We start from the raw sequence: 13438 nt of genomic DNA on the forward strand, positions 1-13438 counted from the left end.
GACTATCAGCTGTGTATCCACCAGACTTCGGCACAACACAACTGATGGCCCCAACCCCATTTATAAGGCAAGAAATCCCACTTATTAAACCTGACAGGGCACACCTGTGAAGTGAAAACCATTTCCTATGACTACCTCTTGAAGCTCATCAAGAGAATGCCAAGAGTGTGCAAAGCGGTCATCAAAGCAAAAGGTGGCTACTCTGAAGAACCTAGAATATAAGACATATTTTCAGTTGTTTCACACTTTTTTGTTAAGTATATAATTCCACATGTGTTGTTAATTCATAGTTTTGATGCCTTCAGTGTGAATGTACAATTTTCATAGTCATGAAAATACAGAAAAATCTTTTGGTCTGTACTGTATCTCTGTGTTAAGGGCGTAAAAATTCAAAGTTGGAAAATTGCAAATTTTCGCCAAATTTCAGTTTTTTCACAAATAAATGCAAGTAATATCAAAGAAATTTGGCCACTTTCATGAAGTACAATATGTCACGAGAAAACAATGTCAGAATCATCGGGATCCGTTGAAGTGTTCCAGAGTTATAACTTCATAAAGGGACAGTGGTCATAATTGTAAAAATTGGCCCGTTCATTAACGTGCAAACCACCCTTGGGGGTTAAGGGGTTAAATTACTAAATTTTGAGAGAATCTATCTATCTATGCATGAAGTTAATATGTGAACAAGAACATTTTTTTTACAGGTTTTTATACTGCATGTACCTGGTTAGGGTTAGGTCCTTTTTCCTAAGGTCGGGCGCACACGATCAGGAACTAGCAGCATTTTGGACGCACCGTTATGTTCACTGTGTCCAAAGTGCTGCCTTCTATTGAACGCAGGTAAATCCGTATGTGTTCACTGAATCGTGCGGATTTAATGCATTCAATACATTCTATGGATATAATTTCTCTTGCGGAGACTAGGGCAAGATAGACATGCTGCGGTCTGGAAAGGTGCGCCATTCAGTCTCTGGACACATAGTGGACATAAGATTTCTAGAAATCCCATTCATTATGCTGTTACATCTGGCCACTGCGGGTTTAACGCTGCATAAATACACAGCGTCCAGCCTGCAGTAACTCTGGATTGTCGGCACATACCCTTAGGCTCTGTGCACACGAAGCTGTGGGTCCGCATGAAATTCCCATGAGTTTACAGTACAGTGTAAACCTATGGGAAACCGAAATCGCTGTGCACATGCTGCGGAAAAAAATGTGCGGAAACGCAGCGGTTTACATTCTGCAGCATGCCAATTGTTTCTGCGGAATCTGCAGCGGTTTTACACCTGCTCCATAATAGAAAACCGCAGGTGTAAAACCGCAGTGGAATCCGCACAAAAACCGTGGTAAATCCGCAGTAAAAACGCAGTGTTTTTGCCCTGAGGATTTATCAAATCCGCTGCGGAAAAATCCGCAGTGAACCATTCTACGTGTGCAAATACCCTTACAGTTCACTTGCTGCTAATCTATCCTATCTCCCTTGGAAGGCACCATGAGATAATGATCAATGTTATTCCTGTCACTGCTTTCAATGTTATGACTGGTTTACTGCATGTTGCAGTTATGACTTGAAGTCTTATGAGTAGGATCTGCATTACCGCGATCACTCCACTAGGGGGCAATAGGATTCTTCAGGCCTGCACAGTTTCCTTGGTCTGTCAGTAATGTGGCATACAGCACTGGTCTGTAGCCTCACAACACTGGTCTGTAGCCTCACAGCGCTGGTCTGTAGCCACACAGCGCTGGTCTGTAGCCTCACAGCGCTGGTCTGTAGCCTCACAGCGCTGGTCTGTAGCCACACAGCGCTGGTCTGTAGCCTCACAGCGCTGGTCTGTAGCCTCACAACGCTGGTCTGTAGCCACACAGCGCTGGTCTGTAGCCTCACAGCGCTGGTCTGTAGCCACACAGCGCTGGTCTGTAGCCACACAGCGCTGGTCTGTAGCCTCACAGCGCTGGTCTGTAGCCACACAGCGCTGGTCTGTAGCCACACAGCGCTGGTCTGTAGCCACACAGCGCTGGTCTGTAGCCTCACAGCGCTGGTCTGTAGCCACACAGCGCTGGTCTGTAGCCTCACAGCGCTGGTCTGTAGCCTCACAGCGCTGGTCTGTAGCCTCACAGCGCTGGTCTGTAGCCTCACAGCGCTGGTCAGTAGCCTCACAGCGCTGGTCTGTAGCCTCACAGCGCTGGTCTGTAGCCTCACAGCGCTGGTCTGTAGCCACACAGCGCTGGTCTGTAGCCACACAGCGCTGGTCTGTAGCCTCACAGCGCTGGTCTGTAGCCTCACAGCGCTGGTCTGTAGCCACACAGCGCTGGTCTGTAGCCACACAGCGCTGGTCTGTAGCCTCACAGCGCTGGTCTGTAGCCTCACAGCGCTGGTCTGTAGCCACACAGCGCTGGTCTGTAGCCACACAGCGCTGGTCTGTAGCCACACAGCGCTGGTCTGTAGCCACACAGCGCTGGTCTGTAGCCACACAGCTCTGGTCTGTAGCCACACAGCGCTGGTCTGTAGCCACACAGCGCTGGTCTGTAGCCTCACAGCGCTGGTCTGTAGCCACACAGCTCTGGTCTGTAGCCACACAGCTCTGGTCTGTAGCCACACAGCGCTGGTCTGTAGCCTCACAGCGCTGGTCTGTAGCCACACAGCTCTGGTCTGTAGCCACACAGCGCTGGTCTGTAGCCTGACAGCGCTGGTCTGTAGCCTCACAGCGCTGGTCTGTAGCCTCACAGCGCTGGTCTGTAGCCACACAGCGCTGGTCTGTAGCCACACAGCGCTGGTCTGTAGCCTCACAGCGCTGGTCTGTAGCCACACAGCGCTGGTCTGTAGCCACACAGCGCTGGTCTGTAGCCACACAGCGCTGGTCTGTAGCCACACAGCGCTGGTCTGTAGCCACACAGCGCTGGTCTGTAGCCCGCCGCTGACCGCGATGCTATAGTGCAGGCTGCCGTAATACCGCCTGCTCTCACTATACTGTAGCTTTATACGTCATGCCAGCACGTTGTTCCTCCAATAGGCAGGTGGCGCTGTAACAGCTAACGCGCATCTCGCCAGTAGCGCTATATTCCAGACTATCCGCAGCCACGTTCTGTACATATACTTACACACACACGACTTATAAATCAGCTCTATACAAATTTGTAGCGATTTCACCCTAGGTAAATCAATAATATATTGATATGTGTGTGCCCAAAACAAACATGTCGCCTGCTTTATTTATCACGTGACAGGCGCTTTACGGTTGCCAGTGTCGTGAAGCTGCAGGAGTAGAGGACGTCCGGATCCCCACAGGTGACAGTAGAAAACTGGCTTCTTTCTCCGGCGTAGTATTAGCGCTCACTTATATTTACATCTGTATCTCTGAGTCATTCTCTGGGCTGTAACGTGCGCCATTGTTACTGACAGCGGCCTGCGCGTGTGGTCCCGTGTGTGACCCTCTGCCAGTATGGCGGTGGGCAATAGTGTGTGGGAGCAGCACCCCCGGAGCCAGGGCACCGTGTAATGGTGGCAGCTGTGCAGTATACTGTCTGCATTTATCCATCCCTGCTACTTTTCACACTTATGTTAATTTCAGGTGGATTGTGCCTGAAAAACAAAACAATCTACTATATAATTGTCTAAGGGTCACTTCCGTCTGTCTGTCCTTTCTGTCACAGATATTGATTGGTCGCGGCCTCTGTCTGTCATGGCATCCAAGTCGCTGATTGGTCTCGCCAGCTGCCTGTCATGGCTGCCACGACCAATCAGCGACGGCCACAGTCCGATTATTCCCTCCCTACTCCCCTGCAGTCAGTGCCCGGCGCCCGCTCCATACTAATGCCAGTGGTAACGGACCGTGTTATGCCGCGGGTAACTCACTCCGTTACTGCCGCTAATAACCCTGTGTGACCAAGTTTTTACTATTGATGCTGCCTATGCAGCGTCAATAGTAAAAGGATCTAATGTTAAGAAAAATAAAAAAAATCATTATATACTCCCCTTCCGTCGCCTTTCCCGCTCCTCGCGACGCTTCGGTAACCGCTCCATGCAAGCAGCAGGTTTCGGTGGCAAGGATGGTATGCGACAATGACCTGCCATGACGTCACGGTCATTTGACTGCAACGTCATCACTGGTCCTGTGCTACCAACCCTGGGACCGGAAGCTGCCAAGTGCACCGCACACAGGCAACATGACTACAAGGGCTCCCTCGGAAGGTGAGTATATGTTTATTTTTTAACCTGTGACATACGTGGCTGGCCAATATGCTACGTGGCTGGGCAATATACTTCGTGGCTCTGTGCTGTATACTACGTGACTGGGCAATATACTACGTGGCTGGGCAATATATTACATGGTTGTGCAATATACTACGTGACTGGGCAATATACTACGTCACTGGGCAATATACTACGTGGCTGGGCAATATACTATGTGGCTGGGCAATATACTATGTGGCTGGGCAATATACTATGTGGCTGGGCAATATACTATGTGGCTGGGCAATATACTATGTGGCTGGGCAATATACTATGTGGCTGGGCAATATAGTACGTCACTGGGCAATATAGTACGTGGCTGGGCAATATACTACGTGGCTGGGCAATATACTATGTGGCTGGGCAATATAGTACGTGACTGGGCAATATAGTACGTGACTGGGCAATATACTACGTAGCTGGGCAATATAGTACGTGACTGGGCAATATACTACGTGGCTGAGTAATATACTACGTCGCTGGGCAATATACTATGTGGCTGGGCAATATACTACGTGGCTGGGCAATATACTATGTGGCTGGGCAATATAGTACGTGACTGGGCAATATAGTACGTGACTGGGCAATATAGTACGTGACTGGGCAATATACTACGTAGCTGGGCAATATAGTACGTGACTGGGCAATATACTACGTGGCTGAGTAATATACTACGTCGCTGGGCAATATACTATGTGGCTGAGCAATATACTACGTGGCTGGGCAATATACTACGTGGCTGAACAATATACTTTGTGGCTGAGCAATATACTACATCGCTGGGCAATATATTACGTGACTGGGCAATATACTACGTGGCTGAGCAATATACTACGTGGCTGGGCAATATACTACGTGGCTCTACTGTATACTACGTGGCTGAGCAATATACTACGTGACTGGGCAATATACTACGTGACTGGGCAATATACTACGTGACTGGGCAATATACTACGTGGCTGGGCAATATACTACGTGGCTGAGTAATATACTACGTCGCTGGGCAATATACTATGTGGCTGGGCAATATACTACGTGGCTGGGCAATATACTATGTGGCTGGGCAATATAGTACGTGACTGGGCAATATAGTACGTGACTGGGCAATATAGTACGTGACTGGGCAATATACTACGTAGCTGGGCAATATAGTACGTGACTGGGCAATATACTACGTGGCTGAGTAATATACTACGTCGCTGGGCAATATACTATGTGGCTGAGCAATATACTACGTGGCTGGGCAATATACTACGTGGCTGAACAATATACTTTGTGGCTGAGCAATATACTACATCGCTGGGCAATATATTACGTGACTGGGCAATATACTACGTGGCTGAGCAATATACTACGTGGCTGGGCAATATACTACGTGGCTCTACTGTATACTACGTGGCTGAGCAATATACTACGTGACTGGGCAATATACTACGTGACTGGGCAATATACTACGTGACTGGGCAATATACTACGTGGCTGGGCAATATACTACGTGGCTGGGCAATATACTACGTGGCTGGGCAATATACTACGTGACTGGGCAATATACTACGTGACTGGGCAATATACTACGTGGCTGAGCAATATACTACGTGGCTGAGCAATATACTACGTGGCTGAGCAATATACTACATCGCTGGGCAATATACTACGTGGCTGAGCAATATACTACATCGCTGGGCAATATACTACGTGACTGGGCAATATACTACGTGGCTGAGCAATATACTACGTGGCTGAGCAATATACTACATCGCTGGGCAATATACTACGTGGCTGAGCAATATACTACATCGCTGGGCAATATACTACGTGACTGGGCAATATATTACGTGACTGGGCAATATACTACGTGGCTGAACAATATACTACGTGGCTGGGCAATATACTACGTGGCTCTGCTGTATACTACGTGGCTGAGCAATATACTACGTGACTGGGCAATATACTACGTGACTGGGCAATATACTACGTGGCTGGGCAATATACTACGTGGCTGGGCAATATACTACGTGGCTGGGCAATATACTACGTGGCTGGGCAATATACTACGTGGCTGGGCAATATACTACGTGACTGGGCAATATACTACGTGACTGGGCAATATACTACGTGGCTGGGCAATATACTACGTGACTGGGCAATATACTACGTGACTGGGCAATATACTACGTGACTGGGCAATATACTACGTGGCTGAGCAATATACTACGTGGCTGAGCAATATACTACGTGGCTGAGCAATATACTACATCGCTGGGCAATATACTACGTGGCTGAGCAATATACTACATCGCTGGGCAATATACTACGTGACTGGGCACTACTTAATATATTCCGTTATAAAAAATATAACATTCATTAAAGGGAACGTGTCACCCCCAGGACGTATGTGACCTATTAATATGGGCATACAGGTGATGTACACTAGTGCTACCTGTATGCCTCATATTAACCCTGCTGTGGAACTATGAAAAAAATCACTGCTTTGATACCATGGGATCTATATGACCCCAGGCTCAAAATCATCATATGTCATTAAAATGAACATGCTGGCTGTTCAGAATAATCAAGTTTATTTTCTGTCATTATTTCAGAACACAGTTAAGAAATCAAACATAACTTTGAAGTGATTTATTTGTCCTCATCAAACACAAACTGAAATTTATACCAAAATGCTATACTAATAACTAAAGTATTCCAATTCAACAAAAAAAATGCCCAATAACTGCAACTGTGTGGATTTTAGTAAAAACATAATGCGAACGAATAATCTGGCAATAAATGTAGCCCTTGCATTCACTGCACGTCATAGTGCCATGTTCTTCACAAATGAACTTCTAGCAATCATTGCAAACAAATCTCATCTTTTTGGCCTTCGATCGAGGACAAACATAGCATTGTTTGCGCTGTCCTGTAACACTGCTGGGGTCACTTGGAACTAGCCATTGTTTATGTACAATTGTATTACAAAACCTGTGAATAAATAGAAAATATTCAACAACAAAAAAGTCAGACAATAAAGTTACTATGGGGTCAGGAGAATCCCAAACACAGAAAATTGAAGATAACTTTGAAACAAAATTGAAAAACAAATTTAAAATATCATCAACATAAGCAGAAATATGTTACATGAAAATACATAGAAGGTCAATGTCTGAGATTAACCAGTTTTAGAAATAATTCAATTTATTCAGCGCTGGGGTCTATATGACCCCATGGTTCCACAGCAGGGTTAATGGTCTTGTTGTAGAGAAATGATATATTCTGTCTTTGTTCAATGATTTCTTCCAGGCTTCGGGGTGTGCGGTGCTGTATGAAATCCCTGCCTCCTCGCCTCATGGTAATACTACCCCTCTCCCATACGCGTCAGTTATGTGCCGGAATCCTGCGCCACGCTCTTCCAATACCTACTTTTTCCTCCATTCTATGAGCTCTGCATTCAGGGATCTTCCGCTCCGGTGTGTGCTCTGATAATATGCTCTCCCCACTTTCACCCTGCATCGTCATTGCTATGTACACATAGTTCCTAGCAATGACTATGCAGGGAGGAAGTAGGAAGAGCATATTATGGGTGCGCACATTGAAGGTCACAGTGACTCGCCTGTGCAGAAGATCCCTGCAGTGCCCATAGAAGATGGAAATGGTACTTATTGTGGAAGGAGTGCAGAGATTCCAGTGCCAAAACTATTATTACAATGAGGAGCGGAGACAGGGACTTCTTCCAGGCACCGCACGCCCCAGAGCCTGGAATAAATCATTAGCATAAGGAAAGAATGTAAGATTTGTCAACAACAAGACCATTAATATGAGGCAGACAGGTAGGACTAGTGTAACCTTTCTGTTACCTGTACACCCATATTGATAGGTCATATACGTCCCAGGGGGTGACAGATTCCCCTTAACATGAAAGGAGACACATTCGGTCTGATTCATCAAAGTTTTATCACTAGTATTCTAGCGTTAGAAGCTTTGAAAAGTCACGAAGTTTTGACACAACTTGAGGCTGCACCAAAGTGTCACAACTTTTGGCGTTCCCCTCCATTTTTGCCCAACGCCAACAACGTGGGCAGATTCATGATGAGCGTGGCGTTCAGTATGCGAGCAGCAACTGGAGTAATACTTGAGATAAAGCACACACAGAGGTGTACGCCACTCATCTGGCGCTCCCGATTCATGAAAAGGTCTACACTTCTTCATGAATTGGGAGTGGCAGACTCATAAAGACTGTCATGATGAATTGGGGCTTATCTATTTCCATTGGTGACCCAGCAGATGTCTAGGTGGTACTACAAGTCAGTGCAGACATCTGCCAGCGTATCATCGATATGGACGCCACTATTTCAGCGATGCATTGTATCAGGTCTTACAGTCTTTGATGTAGCCCCACAGAAAAGTCGCAGGGTGTTATATCTGGCGATCGTGGAAGACGGCTCAATATTGGGACAACACATCACTGTAACAGTGGCATCCATACCAGAGGACATTCTGGCCCACGTATTTATAGTGCATAGATAAAACTTTGATACTGTTTTTTTTTTAATTGTAATAAATTTGAGTTATGATCTCTTGGTTACCAATATTCATGCTATAATTTTTCCCAATCCTTTTTTAATCACCCGAATATAAAGGATGGAATTCTATTTCTCCTTCCAGTTAGATCCACTTCCAGTCTTGACTCTGAGACTGCTTGAGTGATTCCAGGCGTTAAAAGGTTCTTCAGATGTTGGACACATCGTTTTTGACTCCATCATCTTGAGTTATGTATGTGCTTTGTATACTCTGCTATTAATGCTATTTCTTGGTGCTCTCACTTCACAGCAATGCCTTTTATCGATCTTCAGCGCAAGTTGGGAATTGATGTTGATAGATGGATGCTGCTGCAGAGCTCTGAGCAACCTTTCCGGCACAGTGGTCGTTGCCATTCTTTTGAGAAAGACTGGGTAGAATGTGCACATGGCATTGGTACCATCCGAGCACAGAAGGAATGTAAGCTGGAGTATGAAGACTTCCTCGAGTGTATGCACAGAAGCAAATTGGTGAGTGAGCCAAATGTTTAGAGGACATGAGAAATTGTGATCTGTAGGATCCAATATTATGCAATGCTACAGGTTGACTATTGGACTCCATTGGATGGAATGTCTTGGTCTACTACAGTATTTCGTATCTTATTTGACGTTGTATCCAGACCTGCCAGATGAAGGCCAAAAGCATATAAGTCAGTGAGGATCAATAACTTATAGGTATAGGTCAGTGAGTATCAGAGCAATGAAACCCCCACTGTTTAGCAAAAGGGTGGACTTGTATTCCCATTACAATGAATCGGCACTATGTATACTTGACCGCTGCTTGATTCATTCAATATGCAGCTGCTGGAAAAAGCCAAGCACTGCTCTTGGCAGTCCCATTGAGAATAGATAGAGCATGTAGTGGCCAGTGTTGAGTACCGTAGATGAGCTCCTATGAAAGAAAATAGGAACTGATGTGCAGTACCAGGCAGTGTTCACTACACATTTAATGGGGCGGTACAGTGAAGCTCAATTCATTGTTTACATCCGGCCACTGTCAGAGCTAATAACAACGGATTGTTTGGGGGGCTGTGTGCCAGATCCATATCAGTCTGATATTAATGACCTATTAAAGGATAGGTATTAGGCCACGTTCACATGTTCAGTATTTGGTCAGTATTTTACATGAGTATTTGTAAACCTAACCCAGGAGTGGGTGATAAATGCAGAAGTGGTCCATATGTTTCTATTATACCTTTCCTCAGTTTGTTCCACTCCTGGTTTTCGCTTACAAATACTGATGTAAAATACTGACCAAATACTGAACATGTGAACGTGGCCTTTAATGCATTAGAGAAGAATGCGAGCTGTGATAATATGGAAGTTATTAAGGATTTGAACTTCAATAAAGAGTTTTAGAAGTATGTACAGATAAGGCATTTCGTCAGGTGACTCAGTAGCACAAATAAAACTGATTTCTTAGGTTTATTTCCATACATTATTAATCCCGATAAAGAAATGAACAGCAATTCCATCTGCTATAAAGCTCTTATCTATTGCCATTACCATTACAATCCTTAGATGGAAGGATGGAACTAAGAGCTGGGAAATATTAAACATTAAGACATTACCTGGAAAGTGTTTTCTCAATTATATTTTATTCCACAGATAATGGCTTAGTTCAGGGACATTGACTAGTCATGTAGCGACCCTAGAGGGGATTTAGAGCCCATAAATTAAAATGTTGTTACTGCTGATAAATGTATCTGTGCTGAGGAGTAGCTTGGAACTACATAGTACATGCTGTTGGTAGGTATATAAGATATGTCAGCAGCTCAGTAGTGACCAGTTTTTGATCTTATTTTTTCCCACTCCTCCCCTCCCTGAGTATGGTTTGTTTTGTTAAAAATCTGCCATACGGTTCCAAGATTGTCATTTTTTTATGTAGTGCTAATTTTTATGCTCTTTTTCCATGTACTTAGATTGCTTTACATTAATACCCTGTGAGCCACACACCCTTGTTAGTATCATAAAAAATAGCACTAAATAAAAGGTCCATATCTCCTTGAAGGCAGATTAAGAAGAAAAAAAAACTTATTTAATAGACCATAAGAGGCACCTAAGTTTTAGAGGAGAAAGTAAGAAAAAAAAATTGAAGCAAAAAAATGTGGTCAATTCTGTAGTTATTATCCCCTATCCTGGTATGCATGGCCCCCTCATCCATATTATGGTATGTATGGCCTCCTCATTCCTATCCTGGTATGTATCATCTCCTCATCCCTATCCTTGTATGCATCTCCATCCTGGTATGCATGGCCCCCTCATCTCCATCCTGGTATGCATAGCCTCCTCATCCCCATCCTGGTCTGCATGGCCCCCTCATCGTGGCGTGCACGGCCCCCTCATCACTGTCCTGGTAGGCATGGCCTCCCTCATCCCTATCCTGGTATGCATAGTCCCCATCAGAAAAACATTAAAAAAATAAACATTATACTTACCTTCCTGCACTCCCTCGCAGCGTCTTGTTCTAATGCCAGCAGCTGCTTTATGCTTTAAGCAGTGCATGGCAGTGACATCCTGCGCTGCTTACAAGCCGAGGACAGCTGTCGGAATACTCACTGCTCTCCACGCCGGGACTATGTGTCTGGAGAGCAGTGAATATTCACTGCTCTTTAATAACGGGCACAGTGTTAGCTGCAGGCTTCCTGCTGACTGGCATTTACGTGTGTCCTCTGCTAAAGGGAATTAATATTAAATGCATTCCACACCTATGGGAGTGGAGAGCAGTAAATATTCATTGCCTTAAATAGCGGGAACATGTGAAAGCCTAGCAGCTGCAGGAAGCCAGCGGCTGCGGCTAACAGCGTGTCCGATTAAAGATAAATTAATATTCACTGCCTTCCATGCCCATGGCCGTGGAAAGCAGTGTATATTCATTTCTCTTTAGCAGCGGGCACAGAAGTTAACTGCATCACCCAGCTCCTGCCTCCTGTGACCCGCTGCTCCGCCGATGCCGCTTCCCTACCACAGTCAGACAGGGACATCCGCACTATAAGACGCACCCCCAGTTTTCCACCGCATTTTTGGAGGAAAAAGTGCGTCTTATAGTCCGAAAAATATGGTATGTAATACTCAGAAGCAGTGGGAATAAAAATAAGAGGAAACACTGGCCACTTTTGACCTTGTTACAGGTCCTCTTTAAAATCTAATATTTTCCTCTTGTGTGTGCTTGCTGCTGCCACAAAGGAGGAAGATACATGCAGCAGCCATTAATACTCTGCTGTATGTATCTGACAGGAGCAGTCTCCGATCTGCAGGGAGTGATAGATGGTGCTGATTACTGTATTCTGATTTGTTTAGTCATCATTGGGTGGAAGCATCAGTGGATTGTCAGGGCTAATTTTCATGTTGACTTGGTGACGACTTATTGTTTGTCCCTGTATATATTTTAGAAGGAATGGTTTGCACAAGTACAGGTTTGCAGAAAGGTTCTGGGTGTTGGTGATGTAGAGTCTTAGGACTCATACTCACTTGCGCAAAACTCAGATGAGTCTCGCATGGCAATACCCGGTACTGCACCTGACACAGAGGAGCGGAGTGTGCGGCTGCATGTATTGCTATGCGGCTGCACGCGCCGGCTGCAGCGCCGGGTATTGCCGTGCGAGACTCATCAGAGTTTCGCACAAGTGGGTATGAGCCCTTAGTGTAAGCCTACTGAACAAGACTACTAATGAAAGTCTCTTCCTTGCAGATGCAACGCTTGAGCATTATTAGAGCGCAAAAAGAAAAGTTGGAGAAAGAAGGAAAATATAAAGCACCCGATTTCAGCAAAGATGAAAATACCCCATAATCGTCAAAGGAACAGTTATTGTGTCTTTTTTTTATTAGTAAATTGTTAATCAGTGGCAACCAAGGGTCCTCTATGTAATAAAGTGTATACACAAGTTTCAGTTGTGTCTGTGTTGTATAATTTCACTTATAATAATTTGGGATAATACATTTAGTAAAATCAAGCCTGCATATATCTAACCAAGGTCTGCACCCTGTAGTCACCCCTCCTCCATTCTACTAGTGAAAATTGTGACCCACCCTCTCTATATATTTACACAGTCATCAGAAGCAGGCCCTTCCCTAATATTGTCTTGTGCTGTTGCTCTGTTCTTCTGGCTTCCTTACTAATAATAATAATAATTTTATTTATATTTCGGCAACGTATTCCGCAGCACTTTACATTATAGAGGGGACTTGTACAGACAAAAGGCATTAAAGCATAACAATAAACACAGATCAAAACAGATACCAAGAGGAATGAGGGCCCTGCTCGCAAGCCTACAAACTATGAGGAAAAGGGGAGACACGAGAGGTGGATGGTAACAATTGCTTTCTTTGTTTGGACCAGCCATAGTGTAAGAATTGGGTATTCATGTAATGCTGCATGAACTGGTTAGCAGCCTAAGTATTAACTGCATAAAGCATATGAGAACATGATGTGAGGAACCACGTTATGGTAAAAATTTTGACTGGGCTTACTCATCAGAGAACACCCTTCCCTTGTCCAGTGATCATTGGGTTGTGCTGTTCCTTTGTTATTCCTCCTGGAAATGGAAAAATAATTTGACAGCTGGGAGGCTACAATGGCCTATGCCAATGTATAAGTGCTTCTCACTAAATTAGAATATCATCAAAAAGTTAATTT

General features: G+C 44.9%; 1 protein-coding gene across 1 annotated transcript; it reads left to right on the forward strand.

The window, feature by feature from the left end:
• Positions 1–3154: 3154 nt before the first annotated feature.
• On the forward strand, positions 3155–12692 carry NDUFS5 (NADH:ubiquinone oxidoreductase subunit S5). Its single transcript, XM_069757077.1, has 3 exons — positions 3155–3286; positions 9056–9273; positions 12494–12692. Exons 2-3 carry the CDS (start codon positions 9058–9060, stop codon positions 12590–12592), a joined length of 315 nt encoding a protein of 104 aa, XP_069613178.1. The 5' UTR covers positions 3155–3286; positions 9056–9057; the 3' UTR covers positions 12593–12692.
• Positions 12693–13438: the final 746 nt, after the last annotated feature.

This window comes from Ranitomeya imitator, chromosome 3 (genome assembly GCF_032444005.1).
Source record: "Ranitomeya imitator isolate aRanImi1 chromosome 3, aRanImi1.pri, whole genome shotgun sequence".
Lineage (NCBI taxonomy): Eukaryota > Metazoa > Chordata > Amphibia > Anura > Dendrobatidae > Ranitomeya > Ranitomeya imitator.